This window comes from Pangasianodon hypophthalmus, chromosome 7 (assembly GCF_027358585.1).
Source record: "Pangasianodon hypophthalmus isolate fPanHyp1 chromosome 7, fPanHyp1.pri, whole genome shotgun sequence".
NCBI lineage: Eukaryota > Metazoa > Chordata > Actinopteri > Siluriformes > Pangasiidae > Pangasianodon > Pangasianodon hypophthalmus.
In genome coordinates, this window is record NC_069716.1 from 3,649,308 (window position 1) to 3,669,272 (window position 19,965).

General features: G+C 38.2%; 2 protein-coding genes and 1 long non-coding RNA gene across 3 annotated transcripts; all 3 read left to right on the plus strand.

Moving 5' to 3' along the window:
* Positions 1-5,315: 5,315 nt before the first annotated feature.
* On the plus strand, positions 5,316-6,788 carry LOC128318575 (uncharacterized). Its single transcript, XR_008301976.1, has 3 exons — positions 5,316-5,433; positions 5,673-5,722; positions 6,060-6,788. It is a non-coding gene; the product is annotated as an uncharacterized LOC128318575 (long non-coding RNA).
* Positions 6,789-8,605: 1,817 nt separating this feature from the next.
* On the plus strand, positions 8,606-13,192 carry LOC128317046 (uncharacterized). Its single transcript, XM_053235276.1, has 6 exons — positions 8,606-8,717; positions 8,850-9,197; positions 10,213-10,566; positions 10,838-10,951; positions 12,105-12,154; positions 12,472-13,192. The coding sequence occupies exons 1-6, from the start codon at positions 8,675-8,677 to the stop codon at positions 12,604-12,606; spliced, it is 1,044 nt and encodes a 347-aa protein (XP_053091251.1). The 5' UTR covers positions 8,606-8,674; the 3' UTR covers positions 12,607-13,192.
* A 1,823-nt stretch (positions 13,193-15,015) lies between these two features.
* On the plus strand, positions 15,016-19,857 carry LOC117597663 (uncharacterized). The gene is made up of 6 exons (XM_053235571.1): positions 15,016-15,127; positions 15,260-15,607; positions 16,626-16,979; positions 17,265-17,378; positions 18,818-18,861; positions 18,942-19,857. The coding sequence occupies exons 1-6, from the start codon at positions 15,085-15,087 to the stop codon at positions 19,065-19,067; spliced, it is 1,029 nt and encodes a 342-aa protein (XP_053091546.1). The 5' UTR covers positions 15,016-15,084; the 3' UTR covers positions 19,068-19,857.
* Positions 19,858-19,965: the final 108 nt, after the last annotated feature.

Below are 19,965 nucleotides of genomic sequence, written 5' to 3' on the forward strand. Positions count from 1 at the left end.
GGCTCAAGACCAAGGGGTTCTCAGTGAGGGGAAACCCACTTTGCATGATCAAGGTCATGCAGCGATCCCTACATGCCTTAGACATATGAAGGAAACCTTGGTTCTTGTCCCAGGGCCCGGTGCTGGGAGCTCCTTGTCGCCGCATAACGCTAGTGACGGACACATGATTGGCCGCTCAGCCCGCAGTCTGTGGAGCGGCCGCCATCTCACATGGTACATCAGCTGCCTGGAGATGCTGGCCATGTTTCTAGCATCGAAACACTTTCTCCCCGACCTAAGAGATTGCCATGTGTTGGTGCGCACCGACAACACAGCGGTGGTCTCTTACGCCAACCACCAGGGAGGTCTGCGTTCACGCCCCCTTTACAGGCTGGCGCACCAGATCCTTGTGTGGTCCCGGGGGAAACTCCTCCCATTCAGAGCAGTTTACTTCCCTGGACATCTCAATATGGGAGCAGACATCCTGTTGAGGCAGGGGCCGAGGCCCGGGGAACGGAGGCTTCGCCCCAAGGGGGTGAAGCAGATATGGAGAATGTTTGGCCAGGCTCAGGAGGATCTGTTTGCAACTCAGGAGATATCACACTGTCTTCTCTGGTTCTCTCTGACTCATCTAGCTCCTCTCGGACTGGATACCATGGTACAGACTTGGCCAAGGCTTCGTCTGTACGCCCTTCCCCCGATTGCTCTGCTCCCGGGAGTTCTGGAGAGAGTGCGCCGGGACGGGGTCCGTCTGTTGTTAGTAGCCTCATTCTGGCCAGGCCGAGTATGGTTCTCGGACCTGATTTCCCTTCTCGATGGCCCTCCATGGGAGATCCTCGTCAGGAGGGACCTCCTCTCACAGGTGGGCTTCCACCCCAGCCTGGAGTTGTGGAAGCTCTTGGTGGTCAGTCTGTGGGCAGACACCCCCTAGTTACACGTTTCCTCTGCGGTGCGCTGAGGCTAAGGCCTCTGGTACGATCTCGTGTCCCTCCGTGGGACCCGGCTGTGGTGCTGGAAGCTCTCTGTAAACCTCCTTTAGAGCTTATAGAGGAAATATCTGATAGTCATCTCACTTTGAAAACATCCTTTCTTCTGGCGATTTCTTCTCTCAAGAGAGTTGGGGATCTACAGGCCCTCTTAGTGGCCCCCTCTTATTTAGACTTTGTGCCCGGTCTGGCCAAGCGGGTTATGTTTCTAAAGTTCCCTCCTCTACACCACGGCCTGTTGTACTCCAGGCCTTCTGTCCTCCTCCCTTTCGGGAGCCCGACCAGCAGAGGCTTAACTTTATGTGTCCAGTACGAGCACTGGACACAAACATCCACAGAGCTGCCCTGTGAAGAAGGGCGGACCAATTGTTTGTGTGTTATGGTCCCCTTAAGAGAGGTCTCCCTGCTACTAAGCAGACCCTCAGCCGGTGGATCGTGGATGCCATCTGTCTGGCCTATGAGTCCTCTGATCTCCCCTCGCCCTTAGGGGTCAAGGCTCACTCCACCAGAAGTGTGGCGGCCTCCAAGGCCTTTCTGGCAGGTGTCTCTATGCAGGACATCTGCAATGCTGCGGGTTGGTCCGTGCCCCTGACATTCATCGAGTTCTATGGCCTCGACATGCAAGCCACTCTGGGCTCTTTTGTTCTCTCGCCCTAGCTGTGCTCTTCCACATTAGGCAGGGATTTGTAAGTCTGGCGGCGTGGGCATACTCGTTCCCATAGCGTTTCGACGCAGCTCGAGTTCCTGAAGGGGAACGTCTCCAGGTTACGTATGTAACCATGGTTCCCCGAGGGAACGAGATGCTGCCTCTCAGTGCCATACTTCCGGCATCCCTGCAAGCGCTTGCTTCATTCTTGAAGCTGCCTATTAGAAATATTTGGAACACTATACTCTGGTTAGAAAATACATAAAAAATGTTAACTACATAAAACAAAAATAGAACTCTTTCTCAATATTTCAGCTTGTCGTGTTTGGAGAAAGAAGAGTAGTGCGTGTGATTCCAAGAACACCATATTCACTGTGAAGTATGGAGGTGGGAACATCATGATACGGAGCTGCTTCTCTGCAAATGGTACTAGGAGCGATGTACCAGGACATGTTAGAGAAACTGAATCTGGGGAGACGGTGGAAGTTTCAACAAGACAACGACCCCAAATATATGGGCCAGAAAACCCCAAGAAGGCCTTGCATGGCCTAGCCTGTCTCCTGACTTGAATACCATTAAAAATTTTCTGAAATTGCAAGTTTATCAGTGAGCTCATCACAACTTTGGGGAATTGAAGATGATCTGCAAAGAGGAATGAACCAAAACTTGAACCATAATGCTGCAGAATGCTAATTACTTCTCACTGGCAGATGTCTCAAAGCTGCACCTCCCAAGAACAGCTTCGTAACAAAGTACTAATGTTGGTCATTTGTGGAATCCAAATACTTTTTTCATATCAGTTATTTTTTAAAACATATCATTGTTTATGTTTATGACTGAATGCTTTTTTGTCATATTTATAAGACATTATGTGTATAAATTCGAAGTGGATATATGCACTCGAAATACATTAAATAATAAAAAGAAAATTGTCAGAATACTTATTTCCCCTCACTCCATTTTTATACCTTATATGCTGTATTGACTCTTTAATTATCCACAACATGTTACATGCAGAGGTGCATAAAGTACTTTTTCTGTCATTTCTACAATGAATTAATGTGTTTAAAGAAGTGTGATCATTTTACTGTTTTACATTGCAACACAGCAACCTGGAATAATACTGGCAGTATCAAAGCACCTTACTGTATAACTACTGTAACACTAACGTACTATATAGTAATAAAACAATGAACTGATTAGATTTTGGAATTGATCCAAACAGAGTCAAGGTCACAGCAAGGTCACATGTTAGAAAATAGTTTTTTTCTGTATACTTTAAGGGTATTTCAGGCATACAAATTAGTAACTAGAAGAACTATACTTATTGGCAGCAGAGGCATCCCTATCGACACTGTTGGCATTGAGTTCTATGTGGGTTTTTTTTTGTTGTTGTTTTTTATTTTCCTGTATAAATGAGCTAACATTAATATTCTGCCTATTAACCAGCACCTGTGACATAAAAAATCTAATATTCAGCACAATGAGCTAGCTACTTCAGAAAAGTTACAGTACTGTAAAACAGCTTCATAAAAAAGAGAAAACGTTGATTTTAAGAAAGACACCTAGTGACATTCTCATTGCTGTTGCTTATGGGAGGAGAAAGTCACAGGAAGTTTGTGATGTCAGAATCTCACATCATAAATCTTTGACTTGAACTGAGATGTGCTCAGTTTGACCTTATGACAGCTCAACAAGAGGACATGCAGTACACAGACCTCAAGATGATAATGCTGACGTGGATTAAAGTGGTGCTGTTTAATATATTTGGTATGTGCAGATGTTTTGTAATGTTTTCTATTTTCTAATCATACACAGAATTTCATACTAAGAAAGAAAAACAAGGGAAGTCTTATTTTTATATTTATTATTTACAACATATGCTCTACATGGTCATTCTTATGCTCTGCGCATTTTCTCAGCTGTTGTATTATGGTTTCTGAGGATATTGCTTACCATATTCAGATCTATATATTTGCTCAAAATATTCCTATTGGTTCCTGACTGACTTTTGGGACACCCTGTAGAATTACTAACAAAAGTGCAATGACATGTCTAGTTTACTTGCATTCAAATCACCTGGAGATTTAGGTCATTTTGTCTTAAACCATTGCATTCTTATACAGTACAGAGATTTTGAATCTTTTTTTTTTTTTATGTGTAGCAAAAGAAACCATACAGAAATTGCCTTTGTACTTGATTTAGAAAGTAAAATCTTTATATACTGTCTTGTACAATATATTCATGAATTTATTTATTTATTTACTCACTTATTTACTTATTTATTTGTTCTCTGGCTCCTCACATTAGATTCTGCACAAGCGAACGGTGTCCACCAGCCGAACCCAGTGATCACTGCTACTGCTGGTGATAACGTGACTCTACACTGCTTTCTGCTGGGAGAGCAAAACACTGATCCCATGGTTTGGTACAAGCAAGCAGGAGGACACGAGCCTTCTCTAGTGGCCGTGGTACAGAAAGTACAGGATCCCATTTACAAAGATGAATTCAACTCTCCAAGGTTCAGAATTGAGAAAGGAATCAAGAGCTGTCACTTGAGAATAATCAGTGTGAAACCATCAGATGAGGCCATGTATTACTGTGGCTTGATTACATTTTACACAGTATTTGCAAAAGGAACATTTTTATCAGTGAAAGGTAAGCAATTATAATCAAAAATATTTAGAATTATAATTAAAATTAGGCCCATAAGTATCCCTTAATCTTTGAATTTTGAAAAATGGTTTTACACTATTATAACCATTTGTATGAGAATTTGTTATGTTGTCATGGTTGTCATGTTGCTAACATCACTGAATCATTTTGGTTTTATTTTATTTTACTATCAGAGCTGCTGAAAATGAATCAACTTCTGATAATATAATATTCTATAAATTCTACAATGCGTGTGTTTCGGACTAAAGGCAGTTTTCTGATACAAGAATAAAACAGACTGAAGATCTTAGCTAACACTTTAGTTAAACCCTATATCATAAGACTGACATAGTCATGTCATAAACATGTCTTGGATGGTGCCGTGTGCTTTGTATGACTGTGTAAGTTTTCATAGCGTCAAACATTATTACAGCGATCATGACAAATCCCATAACTGGTGAAGGTAATTTAATGGTCTTATATCACTGGGCATAACCTGTAGGGTTTAAGTCAAATTTCTGTCTTACACCAAACAGGTAAACCAGATTTTAGTGTCTCAGTGTTCCAGAGCAGTGTGTTGAACTCGGTTCCTGCAGGAGCGTCAGTGACTCTGCAGTGCTCGGTTCTCTCTGAGAGCAGAGCAGCAGATCTCCAAGTGCTCTGGTTCAGAGCTGCTCCACCACAATCCCATCCTCAAATCATTTACACTCATCACAACAGCAGCCATCAGTGTGAGAGCAGCTCTTCTACACACACCTGTGTGTACAACTTCTCCAAGAACATCCTCAGCCTCAATGATACTGGCACTTACTACTGCGCTGTGGCCGTGTGTGGGAAGATCATTTTTGGGAACGGGACACGAGTACAACTGGAGAACTCTGGTTGGTGAACAATTTGTGAATATTTTTCAGGTTTTATAGGTACAAAAAAAAAACTAAAAAATATATATTTGTTAATCTTTCATTATATTACATTCTATGTTTTTTCGTTTGAGATCATATTACATGTTCATATTCAGACAGTAACTTGACGATTTTTTGTCTCTCAAAGCAACGGCTTTTAATCCTGTAGTGATCTGTCTGGCAACAGCGTTGGTAATGTGCGGGATTCTGATTTCTGCTCAAGCTGTTTTACTCTGTAAAAGCAAAAACTGTCAACAATACAGAGGTAAGTGTTTAATATTACAGTGTAAATTTATCTTCAATACATGTTTTGCATATAAATGACCTCAGCATTTATTTACAATTCAGATACAATTAGTAGAATCATTAGATTTGGGAAGTCTAAAGGTCAATCATGTTAATACACAATAGGGAAAATGTTAGCAGTGTCAGATCTTTGTGCATAATGAAGTGAGACTCTTCATAGAAGAAAATCTTCATTACATGTTCTCATTTTTATTCCAGAGAGAATTCAGCATGGTGCTGTGATAAACACTGAGAAGACGAACACTCAGGTACTTGTTCACTTGTGCAGGAAATGACTCAGGATTATAATCAGAATTACAATTTCAATTTAAATTCAGAATAAAAGCAGACATGTTTAAGTGGATCTCTTTAAAGTTCTTGGGTTTTTTTACATTTTGTTAAATATACTCTGTATGATTTGTAGTTATTCTCATAAACATTATAATTCATTTGTTACCTATTGTAGATTCAGTCATTTCAATAATGTGCGTTGTCATAAATAATTTGACTTAACCTCCTAGTCTTGAAAAGTGGTATATAAATAAAAGAAAAGTATTCATTCATTTTTTTTATAATTTAGTTCTCATTTTATGTTCATTTCCACAGGACCATGATGCTGTGGAGCTGAATTACGCTGCCTTACATATTAATGAACGGAAAACTAAAAGAGCGAGAGAAAATCGAGGTCGATCTCAAGACAGTGTATACTCTGAAGTGAAATATTCCACCATCACTCAGTGAAATAGTCTTTAATATTATTCTGTTTCTGTAATTGTTAGGTTGTTTGATCTGCTTTAATGTTTCTGTTCATGAGCAGACTGTAGCAAATCATCTGATTTTTTTTTTTTAAACCTTATTGATATTATTTATTTTTTAAAACTTTATTAATATTAAATACAGACAGGTTGCTCTGTTGTGCTGTGGGAGGGATTTATTTATTTTTCTGCCATAGTTTGGCCCCACCCATTTCCTTACAGAAAAACATCATTGCAAATCAATACAATAAGTTCTTCCTCCTGATCACCTTTGTCCTATGTTGAAACATTTGTGTCCTGATGGGTGTGGTCTTTTCCTGGATAATTCCGCCCCCATCCACAGGGTGTGAAGGCCCACTGAATAGTTTGAGGAGGAAAATTATCTAAATCATATGTTGTGGCCTTCACACTCACCACATCTCAACCTGAACACCTATGGGAGATTTTAGAGTGACGTATTAGACAGTGCTCTCCACCACCATCATCATCATCATCATCATCATCACAACACCATCTGAGGGAAAATCTTCATCACTCCAGATCGGTTCTGGAAGCTTGTGGTGCCTCAACACCTTACCAATTTGACACTCATTTGTAGGTTTGATTACCTGTAATAAAATCTTTTAAATTTTCTCAAGACTGTCCTGTCATGAAACATCTGACTGAATAGATTAGATTTCTGTAATAATCATCAAACTGTGAGAAAATTTTGCATTAAAACTGTGTTTAAGATGAAGAAATGTCACACTGGTGCCAAGGAGGATCTCTGCAAAGCCTCACATCAGACAGTATTTTGTCATGCTCTTCTGTTTCCTTTCCAGAATGTCTATTAAAGACATTTATGTTTTTTTTAAGTTTGTCAATAATATATCTAGAGTGCTTTGCATCTGTGCTTTGCATCTGTAAGTGGGAGGAGTCTGTGGTTTAATCATGAGAAGAAGGAAGTTTTAAGTAACCTACTTTCTGTTGGCAGACCAGAAACAAACACAACATGCAAAAAAAAAAAAAGAAAGAAAGAAACCCCAAAAAGGGTCCTAGACTTTTCAGCTCTCTTATAATATATTTTGGGGTTTTTCTTTCATTTTTTTTAATGGCTTTGTCTTCTGTCTCTAGAGCACCCACTGTAGGAGAACAGTGAAAGTATGTAGCTAATCAGGGAATGAAGAAAGTGTAAAATCAGCTGATCAGCTTTCTTTGTTAAATAACAACGATCTTTTCATTATTAGATTATGGGGCACTTCTGCCACACGTGAGTCCCCTTACAGTCAGAGCTGCTGTCATAGAAAATTAATCAACACCTTCTGACCAGTCGAAAACAATTATTACTATTCATCAATAAAAATTATATGAAAAACATTTAAAAGGTCTTTAAAATATGTTTAAATGTATAAGATAAGGACTGGTGTCCCATCCAGGTTTTTTTTTTCCACCTGGATAGTCTCTAGCTTCACGGTGACCCTGACCAGGACAGTTCACTTACTGAAGATGAATGAATGAATAAATGAATGAATAAAAAAAAAATTCAGATCTAATATAAACTATATGGCAAAAATTATGTGGACAACTGACCATCACACCCATATGTGGTTCTTCCCCAAACTATTGCCACAAAGTTGGAAGCACATGATTGTATAGATTGTCTTTCTATGCTGTATCTTTACAATTTCCCTTCACTGGAACTAAGAGGCCCAAACCTGTTCCAGCATGACAATGCCCCTCTGCACAAAGCGAGCTACATGAAGACATGGTGTGTGAAGGTTGGAGTGGAAGAACTCGAGTGAACTCGAGAACTCGAGAGAACCCTGACCTCAACCCCACTCAACACCTTTGAGATGAACTGGAACACCGACAACACTCTCCTCACCCAACATCAGCGCCTGACCTCACTTATGCTCTTGTAGCTGAATGAACACAAATCCCCACAGCCACGCTCCAAAATCTAGTGGAAAGCCTTCCCAGAAGAGTGGAGCTTATTATATCAGCAAAAGGTGGAGCAGGTCCATATTATTGCCCATGGTTTTGGAATGGGATGTTCAAGGACAGATCGGGATGTGATGGTCAGGTGTTCACAAACTTAAAGTGAACTGAAGTGAAATGGCAACAATTCAAAATGGAGGTTTTAACCTGATTTCTTTGTATTTTATGCATTCTTTAAAGTTTTCTACATTACATTTTTTTATTTTTTCAAGGAAAAGATGAAAGAAAAAATTTCTGTGTAAAGTAACAACACTTCTACCTGAATGGGTTTTGTAGGGTTTTTTTTTTTGTCCTTTTTTCCACTAGAGACTTCTGGTGGTCAAAATGTGCTCCAAAAATAGAAACATGTAGCTGGAAAGGAAGTGTAAAAAAACCTTGTGACTTATAACTCAGTCAATCAGATGAAAGTCCCCAGTACAAAATACTTTGTGCTTCTGTCACTTGTTTTCTTTCTAACAGCTCGATCAAAGTATCATTTCACCTCTGAGGATGGCTCCAATCTGGACAATTATTTTATTTCTCAACACAGTATGTAAGTTTTAAAGACACTGTATTTAAATGGTCTACAGATATGATTGTTACTCCTACTAAGTGTTTGAAATTTTATTCATTGTTTATTTCTCTTGATATATCATTATTATATCTAATTTAATTTATTTTCTAGCTCCAGCCCAATCTGTGGATTTTTCCAGACCAGCATTTCTCTCAGTGAAGTCTGGAGAACGTGTTACACTTAACTGCCCATTTGGAGATATTCGTAATGCTGAAAGTATGGTTTGGTACAAACTCATATTTGGAGAAATGCCTCAAAAAGTGGGAGAAAGATTACCTTATAAGGATTTCGAAATTTCTCCCGAGTTCAAGACGTCAGGATTTATGATGGAGCTGACTGATAACGGCATTTCTCTGACAATTCCACATATAAAACAAGAACATGGAGGACTTTACTACTGTGAAAAATGTACCTTGGATGATGTTACATTATCCAGTGGAACTTTCTTGGCTGTAACAGGTAAATAACTAAATCAAATTTGTTTGTAGAAAAGCTATACATATATTTAACCCATTTATGCTCATTTTGGAATTTTTACTTTGCCTCACTGGGTCAGAACAAAGTCAAAGTCATGAAGAAAATGTGTAGCAAGAGCAATATCTTTTTTATATATAATTGTACTTTATATTCTCTGATCCAAATAGCTATTTTGTAAATTGCACAAATGTTTAATTACCAAAATGTCATGCTTTTAGAAATTGTGGATAATAGTGTATGTTAGTGGAGGAAATAGGCAATTTTATAGAATTTTACTGTCTTGTTTTAGCAATCTGGAAATGTATTAATATTGATTAAAATTAGGTTTAAATTGTTGGATGGATAGACCGTGGTGCAAAGTGGCCTGATACCAAATTTAGGGTTGAAAAAAAGGATTCTGTAACAAAATTTTATTGCACTTTAGGTATAAATGATTATTTAAATTTACTGAGTAAATCTGCTTTAGATTCAGCAAGTTAGAAAGCTAAACATAAATTTAATTAAAGATGGCCAGCAAACACTCTGCTCTGTCAGCTCCCTCTCACTACAATACGCATGTGAAAAACATCCAGTTACATGTGAAAAGTATGTCTTTTTTTTCGATAAGGAAACCAGTGCTTGCTAACATCATTTTTCTGCATATTTTCGTGGGGGAATTTACACTGACATTACACTCATACAGCAGAAACCTCCCGAGTCCTAATTGGTCAGAATAAATTAAATAAACCCATGTTGGAATTATGTAATAATAATAATAATAATAATAATAATAATAACATTCATCTCAAATTGCAGTACAGTGTGAAGTAGCAAGCAGAAATGATCAAACAAATAGTAGTCAAAAATAAACCAGTAAAAGAATCAAATAATAAAAATAATAAAATACATAATAGAAGTTACATTAATAAATAAAATAAAACTATAAAACTATAAAAACAACTAGTACAAGTTTATAAAGAGAGCCATGATCTAACACTGTCTATATTACACTCAACAGGTGATGAAGACGTAAAAGTGTCAGTGTTGCAGAGCAGCGTGTTGGACTCGGTTCCTGCAGGAGCGTCAGTGACTCTGCAGTGCTCGGTTCTCTCTGAGAGCAGAGCAGCAGATCTCCAAGTGCTCTGGTTCAGAGCTGCTCCACCACAATCCCATCCTCAAATCATTTACACTCATCACAACAGCAGCCATCAGTGTGAGAGCAGCTCTTCTACACACACCTGTGTGTACAGCTTCTCCAAGAACATCCTCAGCCTCAATGATACTGGCACTTACTACTGCGCTGTGGCCGTGTGTGGGAAGATCATTTTTGGGAACGGGACACAAGTACAGTTGGAAAGCTTTCCAGATTTGGGTTGGTAAAAAGTGTATGTGAATATTATTTGGGTTTCAACTAAATCAAATTTGAAAATTTTGAAAAAAAAAAATTAAAAATCATATTATTTCTCATTAGTTATTTATTTGTTTAAAAAATAAAATCAGTGGTTGTAAATATTTAGAGCATTAAATAATGTTACTTTTTATGTCTACATTAATGGCTGTTATACCACTTGTATTGTACATATTCATGATATTTATTACATAATGATCATAAATATGATATTCTGATATTTATTGTCCTGCAGTAACATCTTTAGGTCTTGAAATCTACCTCGCAGTAGTGGTGGCAGTGTGTCTGGTTGTTATCTTCGCTCAAGCATTTATAATCTGTAAAATGAGAAACTGTGAACAATCCAGAGGTGAGTATGGATCATACAGAGGTGCAAACAATTTTGCAAATTATATTCATTTTTCTCTCCACAGTATTATAGAATGTCTTTTGTGTATACACTGATCAGCCATAACATTAAAACCACCAGCCTAATATTGTGTAGGTCCCCCTTGTGCTGCCAAAACAGCCCTGACCCATCGAGGCGTGGACTCCACAAGACTTCTGAAGGTGTGCTGTGGTATCTGACACCAAGACGTTAGCAGCAGATCCTTTAAGTCCTATAAGTTGCGACGTGGGGCCTCCATGGATCGGACTTGTTTGTCCAGCATGTCCCACAAATGCTCGATCGGATTGAGATCTGGGGAATTTGGAAGCCAAGTCAACACCTTGAACTCTTTGTCATTTTCATCAAACCATTGCTGAACAGTTGCTGAAATTGCTGAAAGAGGTCACTGCCATTAGAGAATACCGTTTCCATGAAGAGGTGTACTTGGTCTGCAACAATGTTTAGGTAGGTGGTACGTGTCAAAGTAACATCCACATGAATGCCAGGACCCAAGGTTTCCCAGCAGAACATTGCCCAGAGCATCACACTGCCTCCGCCGGCTTGCTTCTTCCCATAGTCCATCCTGGTGCCATCTCTTCCCCAGGTAAGTGACACACACGTACCCGGCCGCTGACATGACATAAAAGAAAATGTGATTCATCAAACCAGGCCATCTTCTTCCATTGCTCAGTGGTCCAGTTCTGATGCTCACATGCCCATTGTAGGCGCATTCAGTGGTGAACAGGGGTCAGCATGGAAACTCTGACCGATCTGCAGCTACGCAGCCCCATACGCAGCAACCTGTGATGAACTGTGTGTTCTGACACCTTTCCATCACAGCCAACTTTAACTTTCTCAGCAATTTGTGCTATAGTAGCTCTTCTCTGGGATCAGACCAGATGGGCCAGCCTTCTCTCCCCACGTGCATCAGTGAGCCTTGGGCACCCACGACCCTGTCGCTAGTTCACCGGTTGTCCTTCCTTGGACCCCTTTGGTAGGCACTAACCACCGCATACCGGGAACACAAGTTAATATACAATAGGGAAAATGTTAGCAGTGTCAGATCTTTGTGCATAATGAAGTGAGACTCTTCATAGAAGAAAATCTTCATTACATGTTCTCATTTTTATTCCAGAGAGAATTCAGCATGGTGCTGTGATAAACACTGAGAAGACGAACACTCAGGTACTTGTTCACTTGTGCAGGAAATGACTCAGGATTATAATCAGAATTACAATTTCAATTTAAATTCAGAATAAAAGCAGACATGTTTAAGTGGATCTCTTTAAAGTTCTTGTTTTTTTTTTTTTTTTTTTGTAGTTATTCTCATAAACATTATAAGTCATTTGTTACCTATTGTAGATTCAGTCATTTCAATAATGTGCGTTGTCATAAATAATTTGACTTAACCTCCTAGTCTTGAAAAGTGGTATATAAATAAAAGAAAAGTATTAATTCATTTTTTTTATAATTTAGTTCTCATTTTATGTTCATTTCCACAGGACCATGATGCTGTGGAGCTGAATTACGCTGCCTTACATATTAATGAACGGAAAACTAAAAGAGCGAGAGAAAATCGAGGTCGATCTCAAGACAATCTATACACTGAAGTGAAATATTCCACCATCACTCAGTGAAATAGTCTTTAATATTATTCTGTTTCTGTAATTGTTAGGTTGTTTGATCTGCTTTAAGGTTTTGTTCATGAGCAGACTGTAGCAAATCATCTGATTTTTTTTTTTAAACCTTATTGATATTATTTATTTTTTAAAACTTTATTAATATTAAATACAGACAGGTTGCTCTGTTGTGCTGTGGGAGGGATTTATTTATTTTTCTGCCATAGTTTGGCCCCACCCATTTCCTTACAGAAAAACATCATTGCAAATCAATACAATAAGTTCTTCCTCCTGATCACCTTTGTCCTACGTTGAAACATTTGTGTCCTGATGGGTGTGGTCTTTTCCTGGATAATTCCGCCCCCATCCACAGGGTGTGAAGGCCCACTGAATAGTTTGAGGAGGAAAATTATCTAAATCATATGTTGTGGCCTTCACACTCACCACATCTCAACCTGAACACCTATGGGAGATTTTAGAGTGACGTATTAGACAGTGCTCTCCACCATCATCATCATCATCATCATCATCATCATCACAACACCATCTGAGGGAAAATCTTCATCACTCCAGATCGGTTCTGGAAGCTTGTGGTGCCTCAACACCTTACCAATTTGACACTCATTTGTAGGTTTGATTACCTGTAATAAAATCTTTTAAATTTTCTCAAGACTGTCCTGTCATGAAACATCTGACTGAATAGATTAGATTTCTGTAATAATCATCAAACTGTGAGAAAATTTTGCATTAAAACTGTGTTTAAGATGAAGAAACGTCACACTGGTGCCAAGGAGGATCTCAGCAAAGCCTCACATCAGACAATATTTTGTCATGCTCTTCTGTTTCCTTTCCAGAATGTCTTTTAAAGACATTTATATTTTTTTAAGTTCGTCAATAATATATCTAGAGTGCTTTGCATCTGTGCTTTGCATCGGTAAGTGGGAGGAGTCTGTGGTTTAATCATGAGAAGAAGGAAGTTTTAAGTAACCTACTTTCTGTTGGCAGACCAGAAACAAACACAACATGCAAAAAAAAAAAAAGAAAGAAAGAAACCCCAAAAAGGGTCCTAGACTTTTCAGCTCTCTTATAATATATTTTGGGGTTTTTCTTTCATTTTTTTTAATGGCTTTGTCTTCTGTCTCTAGAGCACCCACTGTAGGAGAACAGTGAAAGTATGTAGCTAATCAGGGAATGAAGAAAGTGTAAAATCAGCTGATCAGCTTTCTTTGTTAAATAACAACGATCTTTTCATTATTAGATTATGGGGCACTTCTGCCACACGTGAGTCCCCTTACAGTCAGAGCTGCTGTCATAGAAAATTAATCAACACCTTCTGACCAGTCGAAAACAATTATTACTATTCATCAATAAAAATTATATGAAAAACATTTAAAAGGTCTTTAAAATATGTTTAAATGTATAAGATAAGGACTGGTGTCCCATCCAGGTTTTTTTTTTCCACCTGGATAGTCTCTAGCTTCACGGTGACCCTGACCAGGACAGTTCACTTACTGAAGATGAATGAATGAATAAATGAATGAATAAAAAAAAAATTCAGATCTAATATAAACTATATGGCAAAAATTATGTGGACAACTGACCATCACACCCATATGTGGTTCTTCCCCAAACTATTGCCACAAAGTTGGAAGCACATGATTGTATAGATTGTCTTTCTATGCTGTATCTTTACAATTTCCCTTCACTGGAACTAAGAGGCCCAAACCTGTTCCAGCATGACAATGCCCCTCTGCACAAAGCGAGCTACATGAAGACATGGTGTGTGAAGGTTGGAGTGGAAGAACTCGAGTGAACTCGAGAACTCGAGAGAACCCTGACCTCAACCCCACTCAACACCTTTGAGATGAACTGGAACACCGACAACACTCTCCTCACCCAACATCAGCGCCTGACCTCACTTATGCTCTTGTAGCTGAATGAACACAAATCCCCACAGCCACGCTCCAAAATCTAGTGGAAAGCCTTCCCAGAAGAGTGGAGCTTATTATATCAGCAAAAGGTGGAGCAGGTCCATATTATTGCCCATGGTTTTGGAATGGGATGTTCAAGGACAGATCGGGATGTGATGGTCAGGTGTTCACAAACTTAAAGTGAACTGAAGTGAAATGGCAACAATTCAAAATGGAGGTTTTAACCTGATTTCTTTGTATTTTATGCATTCTTTAAAGTTTTCTACATTACATTTTTTTATTTTTTCAAGGAAAAGATGAAAGAAAAAAATTCTGTGTAAAGTAACAACACTTCTACCCGAATGGGTTTTGTAGGGTTTTTTTTTGTCCTTTTTTCCACTAGAGACTTCTGGTGGTCAAAATGTGCTCCAAAAATAGAAACACGTAGCTGGAAAGGAAGTGTAAAAAAACCTTGTGACTTATAACTCAGTCAATCAGATGAAAGTCCCCAGTACAAAATACTTTGTGCTTCTGTCACTTGTTTTCTTTCTAACAGCTCGATCAAAGTATCATTTCACCTCTGAGGATGGCTCCAATCTGGACAATTATTTTATTTCTCAACACAGTATGTAAGTTTTAAAGACACTGTATTTAAATGGTCTACAGATATGATTGTTACTCCTACTAAGTGTTTGAAATTTTATTCATTGTTTATTTCTCTTGATATATCATTATTATATCTAATTTAATTTATTTTCTAGCTCCAGCCCAATCTGTGGATTTTTCCAGACCAGCATTTCTCTCAGTGAAGTCTGGAGAACGTGTTACACTTAACTGCCCATTTGGAGATATTCGTAATGCTGAAAGTATGGTTTGGTACAAACTCATATTTGGAGAAATGCCTCAAAAAGTGGGAGAAAGATTACCTTATAAGGATTTCGAAATTTCTCCCGAGTTCAAGACGTCAGGATTTATGATGGAGCTGACTGATAACGGCATTTCTCTGACAATTCCACATATAAAACAAGAACATGGAGGACTTTACTACTGTGAAAAATGTACCTTGGATGATGTTACATTATCCAGTGGAACTTTCTTGGCTGTAACAGGTAAATAACTAAATCAAATTTGTTTGTAGAAAAGCTATACATATATTTAACCCATTTATGCTCATTTTGGAATTTTTACTTTGCCTCACTGGGTCAGAACAAAGTCAAAGTCATGAAGAAAATGTGTAGCAAGAGCAATATCTTTTTTATATATAATTGTACTTTATATTCTCTGATCCAAATAGCTATTTTGTAAATTGCACAAATGTTTAATTACCAAAATGTCATGCTTTTAGAAATTGTGGATAATAGTGTATGTTAGTGGAGGAAATAGGCAATTTTATAGAATTTTACTGTCTTGTTTTAGCAATCTGGAAATGTATTAATATTGATTAAAATTAGGTTTAAATTGTTGGATGGATAGACCGTGGTGCAAAGTGGCCTGATACCAAATTTAGGGTTGAAAAAAAGGATTCTGTAACAAAATTTTATTGCACTTTAGGTATAAATGATTATTTAAATTTACTGAGTAAATCTGCTTTAGATTCAGCAAGTTAGAAAGCTAAACATAAATTTAATTAAAGATGGCCAGCAAACACTCTGCTCTGTCAGCTCCCTCTCACCGCAATACGCATGTGAAAAACATCCAGTTACATGTGAAAAGTATGTCTTTTTTTTCGATAAGGAAACCAGTGCTTGCTAACATCATTTTTCTGCATATTTTCGTGGGGGAATTTACACTGACATTACACTCATACAACAGAAACCTCCCGAGTCCTAATTGGTCAGAATAAATTAAATAAACCCATGTTGGAATTATGTAATAATAATAATAATAATAATAATAATAATAATAACATTCATCTCAAATTGCAGTACAGTGTGAAGTAGCAAGCAGAAATGATCAAACAAATAGTAGTCAAAAATAAACCAGTAAAAGAATCAAATAATAAAAATAATAAAATACATAATAGAAGTTACATTAATAAATAAAATAAAACTATAAAACTATAAAAACAACTAGTACAAGTTTATAAAGAGAGCCATGATCTAACACTGTCTATATTACACTCAACAGGTGATGAAGACGTAAAAGTGTCAGTGTTTCAGAGCAGCGTGTTGGACTCGGTTCCTGCAGGAGCGTCAGTGACTCTGCAGTGCTCGGTTCTCTCCGAGAGCAGAGCAGCACATCTCCAAGTGCTCTGGTTCAGAGCTGCTCCATCACAATCCCATCCTCAAATCATTTACACTCATCACAACAGCAGGCATCAGTGTGAGAGCGGCTCTTCTACACACACCTGTGTGTACAGCTTCTCCAAGAACATCCTCAGCCTGAATGATACTGGCACTTACTACTGCGCTGTGGCCGTGTGTGGGAAGATCATTTTTGGGAACGGGACACAAGTACAGTTGGAAAGCTTTCCAGATTTGGGTTGGTAAAAAGTGTGTGTGAATATTATTTGGGTTTCAACTAAATCAAATTTGAAAATTTTGAAAAAAAAAATTAAAAATCATATTATTTCTCATTAGTTATTTATTTGTTTAAAAAATAAATAAAAAGTTAATATGATCAGTGGTTGTAAATATTTAGAGCATTAAATAATGTTACTTTTTATGTCTACATTAATGGCTGTTATACCACTTGTATTGTACATATTCATGATATTTATTACATAATGATCATAAATATGATATTCTGATATTTATTGTCCTGCAGTAACATCTTTAGGTCTTGAAATCTACCTCGCAGTAGTGGTGGCAGTGTGTCTGGTTGTTATCTTCGCTCAAGCATTTATAATCTGTAAAATGAGAAACTGTGAACAATCCAGAGGTGAGTATGGATCATACAGAGGTGCAAACAATTTTGCAAATTATATTCATTTTTCCACAGTATTATAGAATGTCTTGTGTGTATACACTGATCAGCCATATTGTGTAGGTCCCCCTTGTGCTGCCAAAACAGCCCTGACCCATCGAGGCGTGGACTCCACAAGACTTCTGAAGGTGTGCTGTGGTATCTGACACCAAGACGTTAGCAGCAGATCCTTTAAGTCCTATAAGTTGCGACGTGGGGCCTCCATGGATCGGACTTGTTTGTCCAGCATGTCCCACAAATGCTCGATCGGATTGACATCTGGGGAATTTGGAAGCCAAGTCAACACCTTGAACTCTTTGTCATTTTCATCAAACCATTGCTGAACAGTTGCTGAAATTGCTGAAAGAGGTCACTTCCATTAGGGAATGCCGTTTCCATGAAGAGGTGTACTTGGTCTGCAACAATGTTTAGGTAGGTGGTACATGTCAAAGTAACATCCACATGAATGCCAGGACCCAAGGTTTCCCAGCAGAACATTGCCCAGAGCATCACACTGCCTCCGCCGGCTTGCCTTCTTTCCATAGTGCATCCTGGTGCCATCTCTTCCCCAGGTAAGTGACACACACGTACCCGGCCGCTGACATGACATAAAAGAAAATGTGATTCATCAAACCAGGCCATCTTCTTCCATTGCTCAGTGGTCCAGTTCTGATGCTCACATGCCCATTGTAGGCGCATTCGGAAACTCTGACCGATCTGCAGCTACGCAGCCCCATACGCAGCAACCTGTGATGAACTGTGTGTTCTGACACCTTTCCATCACAGCCAACTTTAACTTTCTCAGCAATTTGTGCTACAGTAGCTCTTCACTGGGATCAGACCAGATGGGCCAGCCTTCTCTCCCCACGTGCATCAGTGAGCCTTGGGCACCCACGACCCTGTCGCTAGCTCACCGGTTGTCCTTCCTTGGACCCCTTTGGTAGGCACTAACCACTGCATACCGGGAACACCCCACAAGGCCTGCCGTTTTGGAGGTGCTCTGACCCAGTTGTCTAGCTATCTCAGTTTGGCCCTTTTCAAAGTCGCTCAGATCCTTACACTTGCCCATTTTTCCTGCCTCCAACACATCAACTTCAAGAACTGACTGTTCACTTGCTGCCTAATATATCTCACCCCTTGAGAGGTGCCATTGTCATGAGATAATCAGTGTTATTCGCTTCACCTGTCAGTGATTTTAATGTTATATAAAACCTGTTGGAATTTATTAACTAGCTTAAACATTTTGATTTGATTTTTTTCTGTGTTTGAATACATAAATGTTCCAAAAGTATTCAAACAGCGGAACTGGACCTGCATAAAAAGTGAGATCTTACTACAATGCTGAGAAGAATATAGTGACTATAAATGTGACCAAATGTTAAAAAGTATGTGTTAATAAATTTTTCTCTCTACAGAGAGACCTCAACGAGACTCTGCAGAAGAGAAAACACCTAATCTGGTAAATAATTTTAAATTGTGCCTACATGCTCTTATTATTAAACACTCTACTAGATTTCACTTCTATGTTCATTCCCACAGGGTCGTGACGCAGTGGAGCTGAATTACGCTGCTTTACATTTCAATAAGAAGAATACCAAGAGAGTGACAAGAAAGAGAGAAAAAACAAAAGACTGTGTTTATTCTGAAGTGACGTTAAATTTCTAATTTAATTCATTTAATTTATTAATTTGGTTTACTTTTCAGAAGTAAAGTTTATTACATATCTGTGGTCACTGTTCTCATGTCCTGTGATGGATAGTCATGATATTAGATGTGAGGGTAAAAATCTAACATCTTCTAACATCTGTCAAATTAAAATCAAACTGTGTAATTCCTTCTGTGTATGTGTAATCCTAAGTGTAAAGTTCAGCACAGCCACCAAACATTCTCTCCGTGTGGTGTCTACGTGCCAAAATATCTACACATTTGTATATCAAAGTGCATGTAGTGAGGCTTTAATACTAAAATTGTGCACATCATTATAAAGACCTAAGAACTAACTTCAGCTTCAGACAGTTGTGTATAACAGTCAGTAACTGTACACCTACAAAGTGAACTATGAGGTAGGTGGACCTGATAAAATGGCTTGTGAATGTAGAAAATGATGAGTGAGTACCTGAGGGTGAACATGTGGTATGGGGACAAAAGTTTCATTTCCTGCTTTTGGGGCTAACTGCTCAAAGTACTGTTTGTATGAAACAAATCAACGTTTTAGTTTTGCACATATATTTTGGAGGTCTTTATATTCTAAATATTTATATATATAGTGATGGTCAAGGTTTTTGAGTGAACTATATGAATAATTTTGGTTAAACATAAGAAATTAACTTCTAGAATTACAAAGTCTAAGCAAGAAATAAATAAAAAGTGAATACACATCGTACTATATTTGTGTTACAGTCACTACTACTAACACTATAATATCAACTGTAAGACAAATTCTTTCTTACTTACAGTCTCACAGTAAGTGATTATTGATCTTGCTTTCAATAAAGCACTCACTTAGAGTCGTATTACAGTGGACAATAAAATTTTTGTCTAAATACAAAAATTTAGAAATTTG